The following is a 22976-nucleotide window of genomic DNA, read 5'->3' as shown; positions in this document are numbered from 1 at the left end:
CCATACATTGTACAGCGGGGTACAATAAAAAAGGAGATTCTAGAACACTCCTAAGGTTGACTGGGTTCAGAACTGAACCCGGACATATCCCCATTTTCACCCTGGCAGCCCACTGTTATGCCTTGCATTGAATTGCGCAGGGCAAAGGCCTTTTATGGAGTTCCAGTGACGTACTGGTCTCTCCATAGGGACTGCAAGGCAGAGGCATCCGCCCATCAGTGAGCTCGGTGACATCACCTGTACTGATGGGCGGGGCTTAAGCACTGCCCTAGCCTGTAAAACAGCTAGGGCAGCGCTAAAGCCGGCCCATCAGAGCTGGTGACGTCACCGAACACACTGCTGGGCGGGAGCCTCTGCCTAGCAGTGTACTAATGTAAAAAAAACAAGCCCTTGCCCTGCGCAATCAAGTGTAGGGTAAAGGGAGAGCATCAGAGCATGAAATGCCCTGACGCTCATATCACAGGGGCCGGAGGGGTGAAAATGTGGGTATGTCCGGGTTCAGAGCTGACCTTTAAAACACATGAAAAAATAAAAATAAATTGCAGGCAGTGCTACGCGTTACGAGAGAGGGCCACCATCTTCCTCAGATACTTTATTATTCTTTATGCGTTTTAAGAAATCAGTAAACCTTAGGAGCGCTCTGGAAGACCTACCCCGATTTCACTGGAAATGCGGCTTCCGTGGAGCTGCACCTGGTTGGCGTCTAGACCCCGGACCCATTCAGACCTGCGTGCGCTCAGCCGTGTTCTGCCGGCTTATGCACAACCTTATCTGGCAAGCCTCACTCTCTTCTGAGGGCTTGTTTTGCTGCTGGTCCTCAAACTATGTAGCGCCCTGCTACTTCTTCATACATTGTATAGCGGCTGTGCTTGGTATTGCAACTCAGCCCGATTCACTTGAATGGGACTGAGCTGCGCCTAAGCCACGTGACCAATGGACATGACATCACGGACCTAGGAAAAGCTGCGAGAAGGTTCCAATGAGTGCTGCGGCCTCGTCAATCTGCTGATTGGCAGCAGTCCTGGGTGACGGGACCCTCCCTAATCAGATACTGATGACCTACCCAGAGGATGGATCATCAGTATAAAAAAAAGTTGGAAACGCCCTTTAAAAGGGGCACATACACAAAAAATCCCATCTTATCGACCGCTATCTTTCCCCCTTTCTACTCACAGACAGGTCACATTAATCATGTACGCACCAGTGCTGGGACGGGTAAGCTGACAGGATCCTTGGCCTGGTATCTCCTCGCCTTCCGGACGGCATACTTTTCAGTGGGTTGAGATTTTCCAGCTATTTTTTGTTTCAATGAGGGCATAAGCCTGTGGGCAACAGGGCGAGACGTTAATGGTTCCTCGCACGTCCGTATTTGCAGTATAAACCCAGCACTATGGAGTCCGTACCTGAACAGCTCCACCTCACTCTCTCCGAAAGGCCGGGGCTCGTCAGCAGGTAGCATGCTGAGAAAGGCCGCCTTCATGAACACGTACGTGGCCTGCGGAAGAGAGAGGAGAAATGTGACAGAGAAGGAAACGGGGGCATGGTGAGACACGGGGGGGGGGGGGGGGGTTGTTCTTTGCTAAATCTTTGAGAATTATCAAGCAGGAAATGTTGGGAGATTTCAGCTGTAAATCCTGCAGAATTATGAATGCAGCTCTGGACTATACTACAGCCTGTAACTCAGGACCTAGATAAGCTATCTTTGTCTACAACACATGACCATCAAGGTGTATTTGTAAATTAGCAGGTAAGTGACCAACAATGAAGCAGAGGGATGAGAGGAGGGGGTAGGTAGCACACCTTTGACCAGCGGCTTTCTTTGCTCAGGAGATCCGCATAGAAGTATGCCACCTTCCACATCCCCTTGTAGGCAAAGCACCACATCAGCTCCCAGTAACACACGTGGTGGAACTGCTTCCAGGACTGCTGGGCTGAACAACCAGACTCAAACCAGTGGATGGCCTGGGAGGGGGCGAGAAGAAGACACGCAAAGTGACGCAGGTGTACATTTACCGAGACTCATAGTCTGATCAGTGATTAGGATTTCAACCATCAATCAACTTTGTGCATATTTTAAATACAATATTCCTGATGTCTTAAGTAGTTTAGGGGTTAATATCTAATATCTATGGTGATTTGAGGGGGGGTAAAATGAAATATAGATGATATTGGAGGTACAGTGCGAGCCAACACAGTATCCCAGTGGCTAAGGCTGCTTTCACACTCGCGTTTGGTGCGGATCAGTCATGGATCTGCACAGACGGATCCGCACAGATAATACAACCGCATGCATCCGCTCAGAACGTAGCCGTTTGTATTATCTTTAACATTTCCAAAACGGATCCGTCTTGAACACCATTGAAAGTCAATGGGGGACGGATCCGTTTTCTATTGTGCCAGATTGTGTCAGTGAAAACGGATCCGTCCCCATTTGCCTCTGCATCGTCAGGCGGACACCAAAACGCTGCCAAAAGCGTTTTGGTGTCCGCCTCCAGAGCGGAATGGAGGTGGAACGGAGGCAAACTGATGCATTCTGAGCGGATCCTTATCTAATCAGAATGCATTGGGGCTGAACTGATCCGTTTTGGACCAAATGTGAGAGCCCTGAACGGATTTCACAAACGGAAACCAAAACGCCAGTGTGAAAGTAGCCTAAGAAAGTGCTATACTGTGACATCACTGTTTATTATCTCTGTACTGTGACATCACTGTGTTTATTATCTCTGTACTGTGACATCACTGTGTTTATTATCCCTGTACTGTGACATCACTGTGTTTATTATCTCTGTACTGTGACATCACTGTGTTTATTATCCCTGTACTGTGACATCACTGTGTGTATTATCCCTGTACTGTGACATCACTGTTTATTATCCCTGTACTGTGACATCACTGTGTTTATTATCCCTGTACTGTGACATAACTGTGTTTATTATCTCTGTACTGTGACATTAATGTGTTTATTATCCTGTACTGTGACATCACTGTTTATTATCTCTGTACTGTGACATCACTGTTTATTATCTCTGTACTGTGACATCACTGTGTTTATTATCCCTGTACTGTGACATCACTGTGTTTATTATCCCTGTACTGTGACATCACTGTGTTTATTATCTCTGTACTGTGACATCACTGTGTTTATTATCCCTGTACTGTGACATCACTGTGTTTATTATCCCTGTACTGTGACATCACTGTGTTTATTATCCCTGTACTGTGACATCACTGTGTTTATTATCCTGTACTGTGACATCACTGTGTTTATTATCCCTGTACTGTGACATCACTGTGTTTATTATCCCTGTACTGTGACATCACTGTGTTTATTATCTCTGTACTGTGACATCATTGTGTTTATTATCCCTGTACTGTGACATCACTGTGTTTATTATCCCTGTACTGTGACATCACTGTGTTTATTATCTCTGTAATGTGACATCACTGTGTTTATTATCTCTGTACTGTGACATCACTGTGTTTTATTATCCCTGTACTGTGACATCACTGTGTTTATTATCCCTGTACTGTGACATCACTGTGTTTATTATCTCTGTACTGTGACATCACTGTGTTTTATTATCCCTGTACTGTGACATCACTGTGTTCTGTATTATATACACTACTCACAAAAAGTTAGAGATATTTTGCTTTCAGGTGAAATTTATGGAAAACGTTCCCGCTCCAGTAATATTACATCATGAAAGTCGGGCATTTAAGTAGAAGCAGTAATGGTGATTTCCTTAAATAAAACTATTTATTGACACAAAAGCCGCCACCAGTGCTCGGTATACCACCACAAAAATGTCAGTGTCTCAATAACTTCTCACGTGGCCTTGAGCATAAATTAAAGCTTGACAACGACGTCTCCTGCTGTTCACAAGTCGACTTATTGTCCACTGAGGCATGGCATCCCACTCTTCTTGAAGGGCGGCCCTCAGGTCATCGAGGTTCTGGGGTATAGAGTTACGAGCCTCTACACGGCGACTCAGCTGATCCCATAGGTTTTCAATGGGATTCAGGTCTGGAAAAAGTGCAGGCCACTCCATTTGAGGTACCCTTGTCTCCAGCAGCCGTTCCATAATGATGCGACCTCGATGAGCTGGCGCATTGTCCTCCATGAAGATGAAATTAGGCCTGTGTTGTTCATGCAGAGGAACAATGACTGGATGAATAATGTTATTCAAGTAGTATGGGCTTGTCACTGTAGCATTCACACAGTGTAGGGCAGTTCTGTATTGACTAGACACACCTGCCCACACTGTAACACCACCACCACCACCTCCACCAAAGGCTTGTCTGGTGACAACAGTGGCTGATGCATAGCGCTGTCCTTGACGTCTCCAACATCGTTTGCGGCCATCATTTCTGCTCAGTGTGAATCAACTTTCATCAGTGAACAGCACTGAGGCCCACTGGTCCCTTGTCCAGCGTAGATCCTCCCTGACCAATGTAAGACGATGACGCCTGTGCCTGGTCGTGTGGTCAGGTACCCTTGCAGGTTGTCTAGCACGCAGACCATGCTGATGTACATGGTTTCAAATGGTCTGACGTGAGACTTGGGTGCCTCTCACCTCCCTTAAATGTGCCTGGAGTTGTGTGGCATTCATCATCTGGTTCCACAGGGCATTGTTCACAATGAAGCGGTCATCAGGACGTCCACTTCTATGCCTTTCTGTGACTCTTCCAGTCTCTCTGTATCTCTGATACAACCTGCTGATGACACTCTAACACTCTAAGCTCAGTGACCACTTCCATCTGAGAACACCCTGATTGAAGCCTCGCAATGGCGAGGTACTGTTGATCAATGGTTAGGTGTCATCTTGGTCTCATGATGTCAAAATGTGAGCAGCATGATGAGGAGGACTGTTTAAATAGCAATTCTAATTGAGCCAGGAAATTTATTGGGTGATTCATGGATCAAACACCTGTTGTGAACTTTGCCGTTAGGCTTCTTGTTAGAGAACAGCAAGTTGTGCAAAAAGTACAGAAACATTGAACACTTGGACATGTGCATTCAGAAGTTTAGAGAAGGTCACATTAATTTCACCTGTAAAGGTTAGAGCGCATTTTAGGTGCATCCTGAAATTTCACCCACAAGCCAAATATCCCTAACTTTTTGTGAGTAGTGTATATTGTATTGTGTATTATCACAATCTGCTTTCCATGATATCTTGTTACATGACCTGTTCAGTGTCTACATCATGTACTTTGCTGGGGTTTCCCATCCAAGCTCTTACTTGATCAATGTTGCCTTTAATTTCCTCGATCCTTCCAGCAAAAAACAGGAAGATGACGCTCTGTGTTGAATAAAAGATCATTTGATTAAAAATGTGGCACTGCAGTCTGATAATAGTGGCACTGTACGGGAAAAAATATATAAAAGTGGCCCCATGTTGTAGATGGGTCCGGATTGACTGAACACGGGCCAACACAAGTAGGCTGGGTCTGCAACACCAGCAGAACCAAATAACACAATGCAGCATAAAATACTGCCCTAAGACCATACTGAGGACGGTGATAAAGTTGAGTTCAGGGGGGCACCTGCGGCCGTTGGTGGATAAGTTACCTGATGCTCCTGCATTAATTAATACTGAGAGCATTAGATGACAGCTGTGAGCAGGCTTGGGCGGCCCTATGGGCATTGGCCCACCAGGATATTTCCCTGTAGGGTCTATGGCCAGTCGACCCCGGCATGAGAATAGTAACATTGGAAAGTAACTTCGGTAACTACTTTTTTTTTTGTTTCTTTTGGTAGATGGCAGTGTGTAAAGAAAGTAATTGTAAAATACTGCAGTTTTGATACTGACCACTAGATGTCAGTGGAGGGGATAGCACTTAAAGCCGCTCACTTTTCATTTGCTGTGCTCCAAAAATATTTGCTCATTCAATCAATTTGTTATGACCATTACTGGATGTAAAGACTGCAGGGATATATGGGAAAGTAATGTAGTATATTAAAGCCCAACTTCATGAGGGCTTATATGGCCACCAGAATTCAGGTTCAGAAAAATTCTCACCGCTGTGGAGTAGCTATAAGAGGTAGAGAGGTTGTGTATGCACAAAGCCCCTCTGCCAGGGCTCAGCATGCATAATAACACTGGGGTACTGTCAATGGGGGCAGAACATTCAGTTGATATGGGGCTGGGGGGCCAGACAGGACATTAGAAAGAGTCCCTGCACATGGTTTGGCCATTCCGCTTGCAGAGATTGCTATTAAGCTGTGTTCTTATGAGTAGCTGCTCTATAAAAGGGGTTTTCTGATGACACACAAAAAAAGAAAACACCAGCGTTCAACCTTACTGCATTATATAAATCAAAGTGCATTTTGGCCCCTCCACCATAATTGCGATCCAAGTCCCATGCTTACACGGCTCAAGACTCACAGAGAGTGTCTGTAGCATCAGGTCTCTGCCTCTCTCTCCCTCTCCTCCTCTGAATACAGAATGCAAAGTAAAATAGCGCTGGAGGGGTTAAAAAAAAAAATAATAATAATCATTTAACTCACCTTAGTCCACTTGATAGCGCAGCCCGGCATCTCCTTCTGTATTCTTTCTTCAGGACCTGGGTAAAGGACCTTTGATGACGTCACTCCGGTCATCACATGGTACGTCACCATGGTAAAAGATCATGTGATGGATCATGTGATGATCGGAGTGACGTCACCAAAGGTCATTTTCCTGTAATAAATGCTCACCACAGGTCCTGTTCAGCAAAAGGAGACAGAAGGAGATGCCGGGCCACGATCAAGTGGACTAAGGTGAGTTAATTTTTTATTTTATTTTTTTAACCCCTCCAGCGCTGTTTTACTATGCATTCTGTATTCAGAATGCTATTATTTTCCCTTATAACCATGTTATGAGGGAAAATAATAATGATCGGGTCTCTATCCCGATCGTCTCCTAGCAACCGTGCGTGAAAAAAAAAAATCGCACCGCATCCGCACTTGCTTGCGATTTTCACGCACCCCATTTACTTCTATGGGGCCTGCGTTGCGTGAAAAATGCAGAATATAGAGCATGCTGCGATTTTCACGCAACGCACAAGTGATGCGTGAAAATCACCGCTCATGTGAACAGCCCCATAGAAATGAATGGGTCGGTATTCAGTGCGGGTGCAATGCGTTCACCTCACGCATCGCATCCGCGCGGAATGCTCGCCCGTGTGAAAGGGGCCTAAGACATGGTATCACTGCTGACATCACGTCTACAGGGTCCAGGAGAATGAGCAGAACATCACGCAGATCACCGATGATGTGTCACAAGGGCACAGCCTTACCACACCTCAGATGTAGACGTGATGGGGAACCAAATGCCATGAGACCGCGGTGGAGGGAAGGAAAACGGGGCAGTACAGATAAACACTATTAGTAAGTGATACCGTGTTGTTTCCTGTCAACTGGTGCTGAAAATTGCAAAACTGAAACACCCCTTTAAAGAATCAGGCATTCTAATAGTGCTTGAGGATACCTCTGTCGGCTGCAGGGTCTTGAACCAAGGACCTTCTGTATGAGAGACAGAAACCTTAGCAGTTGAGCCACAGGCTTGACTGTGGAAAATGCCAGATGTTCTAAAAGCCTCAATAGTATTCTTCCCATGTATAATGTACTGATCTCTATATAATCAGTACACTGTATGGGGTAACAGCAATTACCAAAAATGTAAAGGAGCAAAATAAATTGCAACAAATACATTTTGTATGGGTATGTATATATTATACTGTTATCCTATATAATGTGCTGATCTATAGAGATGTATTTATACATATCAGCAGATTACAATAGGGAAGAATACTATTGAGGCTTTTAGTCGGAGAACCTCCTGCCATTGCTAAGGTTTCTATCTCTCATACAGCAGGTCCTTGGTTCAGAACCCAGCAGCAGAAGTGTCTTCAAGCACTATAAGGTCACATTCACATCAGCGCTAGTTATTTTTGTTATTCTGTTAGAGGAGCAGAACAACAAAAATAATGAAAGTGCTGCATGCAGGACGTAACTGACCTGAACAGAGCCAAACAGATCCTATAGACTATAATGGGGTCCCTTTGGGTGCCTGCTTTTTTGGTGGAATCTGCGACAAAGGCCCCGAGCAGGTCCTCCAATGCAGATGGGAACATGCCCATAGAAAGCTGAAGGCCTATCCCTGGCGACAGGTGCGGTGCCATAGATCTTACAGGGAAATTTTTCAGGGGGCCACCTGAGCCCTCCTCACAACCGGCCAGTGGAAGTTTTTGAGGATGTACTTTGTACTGCTGGCGGCAGTATTTTGTGATGCACTGTGGTATTTGGCACTGTTGGGGAGGTATAATGTGCCACAATATGGTATTGCTGGCCTTGACTTCCATCAATTTGAACCAGACTACAAAACGTGGCCACTTTTAGCATTTTTTCCAGGGCCACTTTTTCCCCGTTTCCAGTCTGCCCCTGCATAGCAATATGTAGAGAAGGTGGGCCCTGCATAGTAAGTGAAGGTTGGAGGGCCTGGCAGAGGCCCTGCATTAAGTCCCCATTACCTTCATGCTGATGGACATTGTGGATTAGAAAAATCTCATAAGGCTTTTATAGAATGGTCAAGGTTTACTAATACTGAAAAGTCCATCTTTGTAGACCCGTTCTCACCTTAGGATATCGGCTGAGGTAGGGCTGAAGAAGGGAATCGGCTTCTGTAAGATCTTCATCACCGATTCCTGTAAAACATGAGGAAGACTCCCAGGACTATGCTCCACCACATTCTACAGAAGATCTCCTGAACAGTCGGGTTAAGTTTTTTTTAGACATTTCTCTCCATCTACTGGGGACTATGGCTGTTCTTGCACAGAAATAAACAGAGGCTTGATGATCGCAGTTGTTTTTGCTACCACCAAGTTTTAGGGGGACACAGAAGACTTTAGCAAAAAAAGAAACGTTCTCCTAGACTCTTGTCTTCACACTTTAGAAACATAGAAGATTGATGTCAGAAAAAGACCCCCTGGTCCATCTGGACTGCCCTTACGTTACACTCCTCAACACTAACTGCAGCTCCAAGAAGGACAAGCCATAAAAGGTTATGCAAATCGAGATAGCAGTAGGTGTCACTAAGATCTGCAGTTGATCGAATTTTCAAACACCTAGCCCCAATCTGTGGTGGTGGGCATAAAAGCCAGATTAAAAGCAATGTTTCTTGGCCACATGAAACCTCAGTAATTGGATTAAGCCATATGGGATGATTGTGTGATGCCTCCTGTCCATCGATTTGCCACTTATCACCACTTGTCACAAACTGACAGACTTGGTTTATCACTCTGGCAGATCGCTACGTGCTTAGGCCGAGAGGTCAGCACTGTTCAACCTTGAGTGTCCCGGTGGTTGGGAGAACAACAAACCAGAAAGTCAGCAAGAGGTGCACTGAGGAGAACCTCTGCACAGAAGAACGGATCATCTGATTAGAAGAATTTCCCGTCCTACTGTGAGCAGCCTAAACATGCAACCATGGCCTGTAGCATCTCCAAACTTGAGTCCCATCAACCAAATCTGGGATGTCATTGGTCGGCAATTGCAAAGGGAGCTGCCAGAAGTAGATCTTGGTGATTTGCGTGCCCAAGTGCATTCATTGTGACAGAGCATTCCTGAGACAACCATTAATAGCCTCCATACTGAATAAGCTGAGATGTTTTGAATATTGTGTTTTTTCCATTTTGTTATCATTTGCATATCATTAACATGTCTATCGACCTTTCCTTCTGATTGTTGTCATTTTAACGTTAAGGAGTGTCTTGCTTCTCTTAGGATAGACATGACTATCCCAGGTAGGATTAGCTTCACTTACTGTAGATTACCCAACTACATGTGATGGGAGATTGTTCTAATCCTCAGTCACCTACTCTTTCGGCTGATATTGGTTCTGATCTTCCTCCCATAGGTGTATGTAGTCCTTGGAGTGTTCTCCGATAGGGTCAATCCAATTTTTTTTTCAGCCATAGATTTTGATGATTTGCTTCATATACAGCACCTTACTTTCATGGCAGTAATGTTTTTGTAGTACACACTTTACTTTGATGGTCCAGTGTGTGATGAAGTCACCATGATGTCGATGCAGGTGAGAGGGTGGACTTATTGTGGCTGCATGAGCGTAATGGTAGCGCTGAGCCATGTCCACCCTCTGGCTACACCCATGACTTATTCACCAAGGAGGAGCCACTGGGCAATGTGACTGGTGGCCTGTATGAAATTAAATTTGAGTCTGGGGTCTGAAATTAATTTGGGGGTTGAATCTGGAATTTGTATTCATTGAAACAGTTGTCCAAGATTAGAAAAAAATTGTCTGCTCTCTTCCAAAAGCAGCTCCACACCAGTCCTCAGCTTGTATGTGGTACTGCAGCTCAGCCCCATTCACTTCAGTGAAGTCCAGTGACAGGCACGGTTTTTAGACTACAGCAGCCACGTTTTTCAAATACCGGACAACCCCTTTAAGTAGTGTCAAGCCCAAGTTAGTTTAACTGTTCTAGTCTTAGGTCGTTGGGGTTTTGTGTCTGTGATGGAATTAATTTGGGGATGGTGTCCTGGTTTGGTATCATTTTGGAGGTTTGAATACAGAGTCTGTATTAACCCCTCGTGACCAACAATACACCTTTTAAGGGCGGTCACTAAGGAGCTTTAGGCTGGAAATCCACCTTTTTATGGTGGCCCAGCCTAAGAGCTGTACAGGTCTCCCATGCAGAAGAGAGCAGGGGCTCAGCTCTAACATTAGAACCTTGCTCCTGCTCTACATCCCGGATAAGCAGTGGCGACGATCCTGGCCGTACATGCTGTGGGCAATAGCACCCGTGGCATGTAAGCAGTTACAAATGGAACAAACAAAAGAGATCCAGGGGTGCTGACATCAGTGCCAGCAGGCTGTGGCCTAGTGAAGGCTTCAGGCCTACCTACAGAGTGTCCCAGCAGGCTGTGGCCTAGTGAAGGCTCCAGGCCTACCTCCAGAGTGTCCCAGCAGGCTGTGGCCTAGTGAAGGCTCCTCTCTGGCACAGCCTGCCGGTGGATATCAGTACAGAAATGACATTGACTGCAATGTATTTTAGACCCGCCTATTATAGCCCCCTTGTGGGACTATTAAACGGTTAAAATTTAATAGGACTCTGTGTAGGGATCTAAAAGGACAAAACTTGAACAGACTATATAGACCATTAAGTTCTTGTGAGTGCTCCGGCTGATCTGTGACCAGCAGACGCTCCTACGATTCTGCAACAGAAGACATGTAACGGGGCCACAAGGAGGATGCTCACCTAGGACAATGCTCAGGAGGGTGTAGTAACATAGCAGAACCATGGTGCATAGCAAGGAGCGCAGGTTATACGATGAGGCACCTTCACGGAGCTGACTAAGACCATAATCCTGAGGAGGAAAAGGACAAGTTGAAAACACCAGAGACATCCTAGCCCTTACATGAGACCTCACTGGTGGCTTCAGTAGGTCACAATGGCTTCATGTATGTTGGTGTGCCATCTGACCAACCACAGCCAGGTATAACTTTATAATTACAGGGAACAGATATAATAATATACCAAGACACTGGAAGGAAACATAAAGAGACCTTATCTCCAGAGAAGCCGGCAAATTCCAGAATCTTCAAAATTCGTGGAGGGAAGAGAGACAACGTCTAAGAGGAACACAGAGAAGTCAGTGAGCAGGACCGAGTCATGACTGCTTCTCTACAGATTTGGTTACCACAGGTACACGCATAGTACTCTAGATAAAAAGTGCTGTCACTGTGCAAATATATTACATATCATCTACTGGGCTGCAGTCACAATTCTACAGGCTTCACAGCTGGAAATCTCCCTCCTTGTTCAGTATCTGAACACTACATCATTTGTTGATTCAGGATAACTGTCATGCTGCAAAATAGGAGCTCAGCTAAGCTGTTAGGGGTATATATGACACAAGCTTGCTGACTGTTTCCAATAGCAACCAGCAGAACTATGAATGCAGCTCTGGAGTGCAATACAGTGTGTAACTAAGGAGTAAACGTAAATGTTAAGATGTTAACATGTTCTGACCTGAGACCACCAACCCAAAGCTACTTAAAAAGGCAGGTCATAACAGGCATTAGTACATACCAAGGAGACGGGCCCTTGCCTTGGGTTTCAAGAACCAATGGAAGAAGATCTGACCCAAGGGTTACAAAAATGGAGGCAACAAGGATAACAAAAACAAAGCCCTTCTTTTCTAGGTGGTAAAACTTTGGGAGGGTCAGGAAATTTACTGTCCTGTTTTAGTAACCACGACGGATGAAGACTACAGTTGGCCTATCCATAACCTGGGATGGCTGATAACCGTGAGCGATGGAGGACATTAACCTGCAAAGCAACTTGAAGGAACATTAACTGCAGGTTTTGGTGCCCGGTTAAATCTGTCCATCTATCAAGAACTCAAGAGATACTGGCGATGAGTGCACTTTCCACCCCCCTCCTCCCACCAAATGTCCATTGTAATGTAATCATATACATTTACCTCCGGACTGAAATCCACTGGCGGCAAGAAAAGACAGAAAAGTGTCATGAAGAATAACAGCACAAGACAGGAGGACACAGTCCACAGCACGAGCTACACACAGACAATACTCACCAAATTAAATGCTCCAATACCCAGCGAGACGCCGCCCTGGAGGTGAACGTGTGACTCGCCCTTCTTGAAGCCATTGGACTGCACAAAGTTATTCAGATCTCTGGAAAGAGAGAGACCTCCATTCATATCGTAGTTACTTAGAGGGACAGACATAATCTCACCTCCATAGGTTGTCAGAGCATGCTGAGAGTTATAGTACTGCAACAGCTGGAGACTGCTAATCTACCAAATAATACAACTGGACTTGTTTCCATATGTTACATACTGGTCTCACCTGTAGATGAGGTAACTACTCCGAACCTTCATCCCACCCTTTATGAAATGTATCATATTCTCATCCTGCAAAAGAAGATTTATAGGATTACACTTACAGTAGTTATATTCCTGTACATAGGAGCAGTATTATAGTAGTTATATCCTTGTACATAGGAAGCAGTATTATAGTAGTTATATTCCTGTACATAGGAGGCAGTATTATAGTAATTATATTCTTGTACATAGGAGGCAGTATTATAGTAGTTATATTCTTGTACATAGGAGCAGTATTATAGTAGTTATATTCTTGCACCTAGGAGCAGTATTATAGTAGTTATATTCTTGTACATAGGGGCAGTATTATAGTAGTTATATCCTTGTACATAGGAGGCAGTATTATAGTAGTTCTATTCTTGTACATAGGAGCAGTATTATAGTAGTTCTATTCTTGTACATAGGAGCAGTATTATAGTAGTTCTATTCTTGTACATAGGAGCAGTATTATAGTAGTTCTATTCTTGTACATAGGGGCAGTATTATAGTAGTTCTATTCTTGTACATAGGGGCAGTATTATAGTAGTTATATCCTTGTACATAGGAGGCAGTATTATAGTAGTTATATTCTTGTACATAGGAGGCAGTATTATAGCAGTTATATTCTTGTACATAGGAGGCAGTATTATAGTAGTTATATTCTTGTACATAGGAGGCAGTATTATAGTAGTTATATTCTTGTACATAGGAGGCAGTATTATAGTAGTTATATTCTTGTACATAGAAGCAGTATTATAGTAGTTATATACTTGTACATAGGGGCAGTATTGTAGTAGTTATATACTTGTACATAGGAGCAGTATTATAGTAGTTCTATTCTTGTACATAGGAGCAGTATTATAGTAGTTCTATTCTTGTACATAGGAGCAGTATTATAGTAGTTATATACTTGTACATAGGGGCAGTATTATAGTAGTTATATCCTTGTACATAGGAGGCAGTATTATAGTAGTTATATTCTTGTACATAGAAGCAGTATTATAGTAGTTATATTCTTGTACATAGGGGCAGTATTATAGTAGTTCTATTCTTGTACATAGGAGCAGTATTATAGTAGTTCTATTCTTGTACATAGGAGCAGTATTATAGTAGTTATATACTTGTACATAGGGGCAGTATTATAGTAGTTATATCCTTGTACATAGGAGGCAGTATTATAGTAGTTATATTCTTGTACATAGAAGCAGTATTATAGTAGTTATATTCTTGTACATAGGAGCAGTATTATAGTAGTTATATTCTTGTATATAGGAGCAGTATTATAGTAGTTATATTCTTGTACATAGGAGTAGCATGTTAAGAATTCATATTTACAGAAACTTCTCATGATATAAATTAGGGCTGTTTGACATGAGCGTGTCCAGTGCCGAAATCACACTCTATGTGTGAGCGTGATTCTACATTCTGGACAATGCTCTTTTCTATGTTGCACATTTATAATGCTGTGTGTCTTTGCATGACCTCACTGCTACAGAATGATACTAACAGCTTTATGTCAGTATAATTCAGTAGACACAGGTCATGCAGAGACACACAGCATTATAAATCAGTATAATGCTATGCACTCCAGAAGAAAAGAGCTGCGTCCAGAACCGAGAATCACGCTCACACGGAGTGTGCTTTCAGCACTGCACACGCCCATCTGAAACAGCCCTTATACTGATTCATTTTCTATAGTAGCTCTGGGTCCGTCCCTTCTAGATGACTTCCAGAGTTAAAGTTTTGTGATTTATTTGTAGATGAAAATGACAGACGTACCTGCAGGAAGATCAAAGCCGCCCTTTGTAGCAGACACTCGGCGAAGCAAACTTCTGCATGTGCCTCAACTGCAACATGAAATACACCAGTGTGACCAGTGCGTCAGCGCCAAACCCCAGTGTTCACCATCAGGGGGAAGCTATGTAGAGATCTCCATACACTATGCAACTACAGAGCATGGAGCAGTACAGCCAGGACTGGAGTACATGAGGTGAGTGATCCCAGCCAGAGGCAAGGTCTCAGGTTACATGTTCACAATTCAAGGTGCGCAGGTTTTTGTTGCTGAAGTAAGGCCCCTTTCACACGGGCGAGTTTTCCGCGCGGATGCGATGCGCGAGTTGCACCAGCACTGAATCCTGACCCATTCATTTCTATGGGGCTGTGCACACGAGCGGTGATTTTCACGCATCACTTGTGTGTTGCGTGAAAATCGCAGCATGCTCCTCTTTGTGCGTTTTTTCACGTAACGCAAGCCCCATAGAAATGAATGGGGTTGCGTGAAAATCGCAAGCATCCACAAGCAAGTGCGGATGCGGTGCGATTTTCACGCACGGTTGCCAGGAGACGATCGGGATGGAGACCCGATCATTATTATTTCCCCTTATAACATGGGTATAAGGGAAAATAATAGCATTCTGAATACAGAATGCATAGTAAAATAGCGCTGGAGGGGTTAAAAAATATAAATAAAAAATAATAAAAATAATAATAATAATTAAACTCACCTTAATCCACTTGCTCGCGCAGCCGGCATCTCCTTCTGTCTTCTTTCTTTGCTGTGTGCAGGAAAGGGACCTGTGGTGACGTCACTCCGTTCATCACATGATCCATCACCATGGTAAAAGATCATGTGACGGACCATGTGATGACCGGAGTGATGTCACCACAAGTCCTTTTCCTGCACACAGCAAAAAAGAAGACAGAAGGAGATGCCGGCTGCGCGAGCAAGTGGATTAAGGCGAGTTTAATTTATTTATATTTTTTTTTTTTTAACCCCTCCAGCGCTATCTTACTATGCATTCTGTGTTCAGAATGCTATTATTTTCTCTTATAACCATGTTATAAGGGAATATAATACAATCTACCCAGAACCTAACCCAAACCCGAACTTCTGTGAAGAAGTTCGGGTTTGGGTACCAAACATGCCGATTTTTCTCACGCGAGTGCAAAACGCATTACAATGTTTTGCACTCGCGCGGAAAAATCGCGCATGTTCCCGCAACGCACCCGCACCTTTTCCCGCAACGCCCGTCTGAAAGAGGCCTTACTCTTCTACAATATACACTGCAGCTACCGCAGAACCTCTTTGTAAGAGACAGATGGCAACAGCTCAGTGGGTTTACCTTCCTCTTGAAAAAGAAAAACTGCAGCAATTTTTCCTATGATACCATATAAGTGTGACAGCTTCATCTTCAATGCAGGATCAGTTTTAGGAGGTGGCAAACTGCTCAGGGTACCCATTTACCAGGGGGCACACAAAGGGCGTGAACAGTAGGAGGAAACTAAAACCATCCAGTGCGATTTATTTGGATACTGAAAATTATTTTACCACTATATGGCAGTATTATTTAGCAATTATATGGCGGTATTTTCAGGGCTGAAATTAAAACGGATAATATAATGGGAAAAATCTGCAATTTTCTAATTTATTTTATGCTTTAATCTTGTGGAATTTAAAACATTTTTGCTTGCTATCAGTGAACAGAAACCTGTAGAGTCCTAGTACTTCTCACATCTGAGGGTTTGTTACAAATAAGAAAATAAGAATCTCACCTTCTGTAAAGGTTTCTGCTCCGGATTTATAAAGGAGGGAAGTTTTCTTCCTGAACCTGAAAAAATAAAAAAAATTATAATAATAATTTACCGTAGATCACATCTCTATAATATTAACCGGATGTTGACTACACCTGGACGTCATATAACAAAATGTGGTGCAGTCTGCATAGAGCAGGAGGAGCTGAGCGTGAAAAAAATTCTGTAAAAATATAAATACATTTATTCACCTAAACCAGGGATGCTCAACTTCCTCCAGCTGTTGCAAAACTACTACTCCCAGCAAGCCTGGACAGCCCTACAGCTATTAGGGTATGCTGGGAGTTGAAGCTTTGCAACAGCTGGAGGGCCACAGGTTGAGCATGCCTGATCTAAACCTCTGCTCGTTCTGGGCTTAGGAGTCATGTGGGCGGTCCTTATCAGTTACTCGCAGCAATCTCTGTATACACAGTCATAAGGACAAGGCTGTCAGACACTAAGACCACCCACATGACTCCTAAGCCCAGAACGAGCAGAGATTTGGATGACTAAATGACAAATTATCCTGAATCTTTTCCCATACAACTATATATCAGTCTGCTCAGCTCCTCCTGCTCTATAACCTGCTGTCTGCATTTTCTCCAAAAGCCTTTCCACTGATTGAAGTAATTTAATATCTATATCTGCAAAGAAAACGGAAGGTGGAGCTGTCCTTTAAATCATCTGATCTTTGTTCAGAATGTTACCTTTGGCATAGCTCTTGTGCCTGCTTCATCACCTGCCCAGCATTGCTGATGTCATCGTGTTCGAATGTCATCATAGCCTGCATCTCCAGGATAGTGCCATATACGAGACTGTGGTACATGCTGTCTTTAGCCCTATGAAAGGAAGATACTTAAAGGCTATGGGCACCTTCGAGGCAACATTTTACTCATCTTGCGCTTTCAATAGGTGTTTATTAAAAAATTTCAGCAGTTTTTGGGATACATGGGGTTAAACAAAAAGCAGTCTATTTGCAGATTCTTGCTCCTGAGTTCCATCAGCTGACGGCTCATAAACACTCATTTGAGCTAAAAGCTTATCAAACCGATTAGAATATATCAGTTAAACGGTAAAATAGATTCCGCAGGCTGTTCTGGCTGGGAACAGCCCGTCGGATCAGTCCTTGCCGGACACAGCCGAGCACTGCCGGCAATCCGTCCGGCCCCATTGGGGTCCGACAGAGAATCAGCCGCAACCAAGCAAATATGCCAACGATCGGCCGGACGAAAACCGCTTTGTTCCTGCAGGATATGTTTTACCGCTAGTGTGAAAAGGCCCCTAAATTAGTGTTTATGAGGTCAGGAGGCAGCACATGAGCCGCCAGCTGACTGATTTTTAAACCCATGTATCACAAAAACTGCTTAATTTTTTTTTAAAAAGACCAATAGAAAAAAAAAAATATATATATATTAGTAAAATAGAATCATAAAAAAAATTGCCCCAAAGGTGTCCAACTCCATAGCTTTTTATAATGGTTTTGAAAATGTTAATAGGGGTCTATCTTTATGCTTCCAGCCTCATCTATAAGGCATTAGGCAAATGTGTCCAGCACCCCCAAAAACAATCAAAAAAACACTAGGGAATTTTCTGTCTCACCCAAGTGACGCCTAAGATATTTTAATCTATATTTACTGTTTAATTTTAATTTTTGAAATTTTGGTACGCGATTATGGGGGCGGCCACCTTGCCTAAGCCGCTGCTCAGCTTACAGAAGTTCAGAGATTTGCTCTACAGCAGTGATGCTCAACCTGCGGCCCTCCAGCTGTTGCAAAACTACAACTCCCAGCATGCTTGGACAGGCTACAGCTATTAGGGCATGCTGGGAGTTGTAGTTTTGCAACAGCTGGAGGGCCGCAGCTCTACAGCATACGGGGAGGTCAGTCACCTTGGTTGTAGAAGTTCCAGGCTTTCATCGAAGCGGTTGTTCAGGAAAAGATTGAGAGCGTCCATACAATCACTGAGATCCCGGTACAGGTCCATGTTAGACCTGCAAACACAAATCACACGTCTAAGTCTTTCCTTAAAGGAGAAATCTACTGACATGTACATTTCAATTTTATTGAGAAATATCAGACAATTTTTTACTCCATAGAAATAATACTGATATAAGTTATGCACAACAAATGAGCAAAATCCTGTTACTGAAGCCTGAAAGAAACTAAATCAGTACCAGGGAGTGGGGCTTAGAATGACAGTGGCCTTCCTGTCATTTCCTGACCACCTATGGAAACACCCTGAGAAACTTCACCTACAGCTGATAAATTAAAGGTTTAGCAAATAAAGGTAATCTATTCTCAGTACATAAGCTTCAGATATAAAACCACCCCCAACATCCCTGCGCTTCAGAAATAGGGTGTCACTCTACTGTATATTTACTTTGGTGGAGTATGAGCAGTGCACGTATAATCATTAATGAAAAGTTATTACATCTCCAATAGAATATAGACTGAAACCTGAACAAAACAACATATCACTGTGAGTATAGTAAGATGATACAGGGGTAATAAGAGGATCAGGAGCCGGGTTACTGTAATAAGATGTTACATGGGTAATAAGAGGATCAGGAGCCGGGTTACTGTAATAAGATGTTACAGGGGTAATAAGAGGATCAGGAGCCGGGTTACTGTAATAAGATGTTACAGGGTAATAAGAGGATCAGGAGCCGGGTTACTGTAATAAGATGTTACAGGGTAATAGGAGGATCAGGAGCCGGGTTACTGTAATAAGATGTTACAGGGGTAATAAGAGGATCAGGAGCCGGGTTACTGTAATAGGATGTTACAGGGGTAATAAGAGGATCAGGAGCCGGGTTACTGTAATAAGATGTTACAGGGTAATAAGAGGATCAGGAGCCGGGTTACTGTAATAAGATGTTACAGGGTAATAGGAGGATCAGGAGCCGGGTTACTGTAATAGGATGTTACAGGGGTAATAAGAGGATCAGGAGCCGGGTTACTGTAATAAGATGTTACAGGGTAATAAGAGGATCAGGAGCCGGGTTACTGTAATAAGATGTTACAGGGTAATAGGAGGATCAGGAGCCGGGTTACTGTAATAAGATGTTACAGGGTAATAGGAGGATCAGGAGCCGGGTTACTGTAATAAGATGTTACAGGGTAATAGGAGGATCAGGAGCCGGGTTACTGTAATAAGAGGATCAGGAGCCGGGTTACTGTAATAAGATGTTACAGGGGTAATAGGAGGATCAGGAGTCGGGTTACTGTAATAAGATGTTACAGGGTAATAAGAGGATCAGGAGCCGGGTTACTGTAATAAGATGTTACAGGGTAATAGGAGGATCAGGAGCCGGGTTACTGTAATAAGATGTTACAGGGTAATAGGAGGATCAGGAGCCGGGTTACTGTAATAAGAGGATCAGGAGCCGGGTTACTGTAATAAGATGTTACAGGGGTAATAGGAGGATCAGGAGTCGGGTTACTGTAATAAGATGTTACAGGGTAATAAGAGGATCAGGAGCCAGAATACTGCAATAAGATGTTACAGGGGTAATAAGAGGATCAGGATCCAGGTTACTGTAATAAGATGTTACAGGGGTAATAAGAGGATCAGGAGTCGGGTTACTGTAATAAGATGTTACAGGGTAATAGGAGGATCAGGAGCCGGGTTACTGTAATAAGATGTTACAGGGTAATAAGAGGATCAGGAGCCGGGTTACTGTAATAAGATGTTACAGGGTAATAGGAGGATCAGGAGCCGGGTTACTGTAATAAGATGTTACAGGGTAATAGGAGGATCAGGAGCCGGGTTACTGTAATAAGATGTTACAGGGTAATAGGAGGATCAGGAGCCGGGTTACTGTAATAAGAGGATCAGGAGCCGGGTTACTGTAATAAGATGTTACAGGGTAATAGGAGGATCAGGAGCCGGGTTACTGTAATAAGATGTTACAGGGGTAATAGGAGGATCAGGAGTCGGGTTACTGTAATAAGATGTTACAGGGTAATAAGAGGATCAGGAGCCAGAATACTGCAATAAGATGTTACAGGGTAATAGGAGGATCAGGAGCCGGGTTACTGTAATAAGATGTTACAGGGTAATAGGAGGATCAGGAGCCGGGTTACTGTAATAAGATGTTACAGGGGTAATAGGAGGATCAGGAGTCGGGTTACTGTAATAAGATGTTACAGGGTAATAGGAGGATCAGGAGCCGGGTTATTGTAATAAGAGGATCAGGAGCCGGTTACTGTAATAAGACGTTACAGGGTAATAAGAGGGTCAGGAGCCGGGTTACTGTAATAAGATGGTACAGGGGTAATAAGAGGATTAGGAGCCGGGTTACTGTAATAAGATGTTACAGGGTAATAGGAGGATCAGGAGCCGGGTTACTGTAATAAGATGTTACAGGGGTAATAAGAGGATCAGGAGCCGGGTTACTGTAATAAGATGTTACAGGGTAATAGGAGGATCAGGAGCCGGGTTATTGTAATAAGAGGATCAGGAGCCGGTTACTGTAATAAGACGTTACAGGGTAATAAGAGGGTCAGGAGCCGGGTTACTGTAATAAGATGGTACAGGGGTAATAAGAGGATTAGGAGCCGGGTTACTGTAATAAGATGTTACAGGGTAATAGGAGGATCAGGAGCCGGGTTACTGTAATAAGATGTTACAGGGGTAATAAGAGGATCAGGAGCCGGGTTACTGTAATAAGATGTTACAGGGGTAATAAGAGGATCAGGAGCCGGGTTACTGTAATAAGATGTTACAGGGTAATAGGAGGATCAGGAGCCGGGTTATTGTAATAAGAGGATCAGGAGCCGGTTACTGTAATAAGACGTTACAGGGTAATAAGAGGGTCAGGAGCCGGGTTACTGTAATAAGATGGTACAGGGGTAATAAGAGGATTAGGAGCCGGGTTACTGTAATAAGATGTTACAGGGTAATAGGAGGATCAGGAGCCGGGTTACTGTAATAAGATGTTACAGGGGTAATAAGAGGATCAGGAGCCGGTTACTGTAATAAGATGTTACAAGGTAATAGGAGGATCAGGAGCCGGTTACTGTAATAAGACTTGTGGGGTAAGTTCTCACATGATGCTTATGGTGTGACCCTTGTGTAAATAACAGTGCAGGGCGTGGACACTTGTGCAGGGACAGGCTGTGCAGCAGAAGATAAACAATGAGGGAGATGAGATCCCAGTAACAGGATGTGCTGGTGAAGCAGCTGCTGGAGGGATCTTCTATACCTGCAGTTCTGTCTCTGGAGGTCCTGTCCACCACCTCTGACCCCTCAGAGATAAGAGCTCTGATTACTATCTTCCGGTGGAACATGGAAACCTACTTTAAGAACAATCTTTGCACAATAACAGAGAAGTCATAGAAAGCAGAATAAGAAAACAGGACTGACCTGAGGACTGTGAATAAGAGATCACATTATTACCCACTAATCTTGGGGCCCCCAGATGCCTCTGGAGAGAGAGCGACTACCCGCTGTCACAGCTGAATGCCAGGCTGCTGCCGGTCAGCATCAGAGATGGCACACAGAGCTGCCCGCGCCATACCGTCCATAGATCATACGCTACCTGACCGGAGGATCCTGCGCCCTGCTCATGCTGCGGCACCTGTAGTGACTACAGGGCCCCGCCCACCCACACCTGTACAGGGGGAGGGGCTATTACAGGCCACGCCCTCTCTACTGGAAGCGCCTGAAAAACACGCCCATTGACACGTGGAGCGCGCAGGTAAAATCTAGTCACGCCCACCAGAGCTGTGCAAAGATAACTTTTTTTTTTTTTTTTGCTTTGCGTTGCCTGGAAACAGGAATGTATGTTCTGTACATGCAGTTACCACGTACACCGGAATCTCTTTTTCTAGGTGTATTACGTATTGTGAGGGGAGGATACAAGGCGTGTTATTTATCAATGCTTTTGAACGGGGCGGGTAGGGGGCTTCAGCAAAATGGCCGCCCTCTCCCAGCGCCCACTCCGCCATCCCGGCGCAGCGCAGCCTCAGGAGCTCCCTGTCTCACAGCGTGACGTGATGACGTCACCACAAACAAAGCTGAATCTGCTACAAAGGAAGACTGGTTTGGTTGCCCGCAGCAATCAATCAGATGGCAGCTTTCGTTTTACAAAGTAGATCTGAAAAATAAAAGCTGGAATCTGATTGGTTGCTACGGGCAACTAAGCCAGTTTTCCTTTGCACAACTTTTGATAAATGTCCCCCATTACAATAAGTATTTTTCGTGTTTCGTTAATGAATTATGAGAACTCTTCTCAATAATAAAATAAATTGCGCTGAGCTCTCACATGAAAACAGAAAAGACTGGCACACAAATGGGTATCAAAGTGGGCACAAATGAGTGCATAATAAAGGGTTTTTGTCAGACCAGGAGAGGGCATGCGTCTTTGTAATGGGACAAGCCCTTTAACCCCTTCAGGACCCTGCCATTTTTCACCTTAAGGGCCAGGCCATTTTTTAGCAAATCTGACCAGTGTCACTTTATGTGGTAATAACTTTAAAACGCTTTGACTTATCCAGGCCGTTCTGAGATCGTAATT

General features: G+C 43.9%; 1 protein-coding gene across 3 annotated transcripts in view; it reads right to left on the bottom strand.

Moving 5' to 3' along the window:
* LOC120986426 (tetratricopeptide repeat protein 39A-like) overlaps window positions 1-22976 on the bottom strand; it is a 44200-nt gene that overhangs the window by 7254 nt on the left and 13970 nt on the right. Inside the window, exons 1-14 of one of the 3 annotated variants that reach the window (XM_040414988.1) lie at window positions 21999-22082; window positions 18345-18446; window positions 17164-17295; window positions 16439-16494; window positions 14666-14733; window positions 12873-12937; window positions 12599-12698; window positions 11565-11630; window positions 11257-11365; window positions 8618-8685; window positions 5241-5300; window positions 1801-1962; window positions 1404-1495; window positions 1202-1322 (exon numbers count right to left, since the gene is read on the bottom strand). In XM_040414988.1, coding sequence (XP_040270922.1) covers window positions 1202-1322; window positions 1404-1495; window positions 1801-1962; window positions 5241-5300; window positions 8618-8685; window positions 11257-11365; window positions 11565-11630; window positions 12599-12698; window positions 12873-12937; window positions 14666-14733; window positions 16439-16494; window positions 17164-17295; window positions 18345-18446; window positions 21999-22027 — 1230 coding nt within the window. In that variant the 5' untranslated portion in view covers window positions 22028-22082. Of the gene's footprint in view, window positions 1-1201; window positions 1323-1403; window positions 1496-1800; window positions 1963-5240; window positions 5301-8617; window positions 8686-11256; window positions 11366-11564; window positions 11631-12598; window positions 12699-12872; window positions 12938-14665; window positions 14734-16438; window positions 16495-17163; window positions 17296-18344; window positions 18447-21823; window positions 21975-21998; window positions 22083-22976 lie in introns of those variants that run through there. The other 2 variants (XM_040414989.1, XM_040414990.1) reach the window with 2 other exon arrangements.

This window comes from Bufo bufo, chromosome 1, assembly GCF_905171765.1.
Source record: "Bufo bufo chromosome 1, aBufBuf1.1, whole genome shotgun sequence".
Classification (NCBI taxonomy): domain Eukaryota; kingdom Metazoa; phylum Chordata; class Amphibia; order Anura; family Bufonidae; genus Bufo; species Bufo bufo.
Note: the sequence above shows the minus strand (reverse complement) of the source record. Positions and strands in the feature narration are given on the sequence as shown.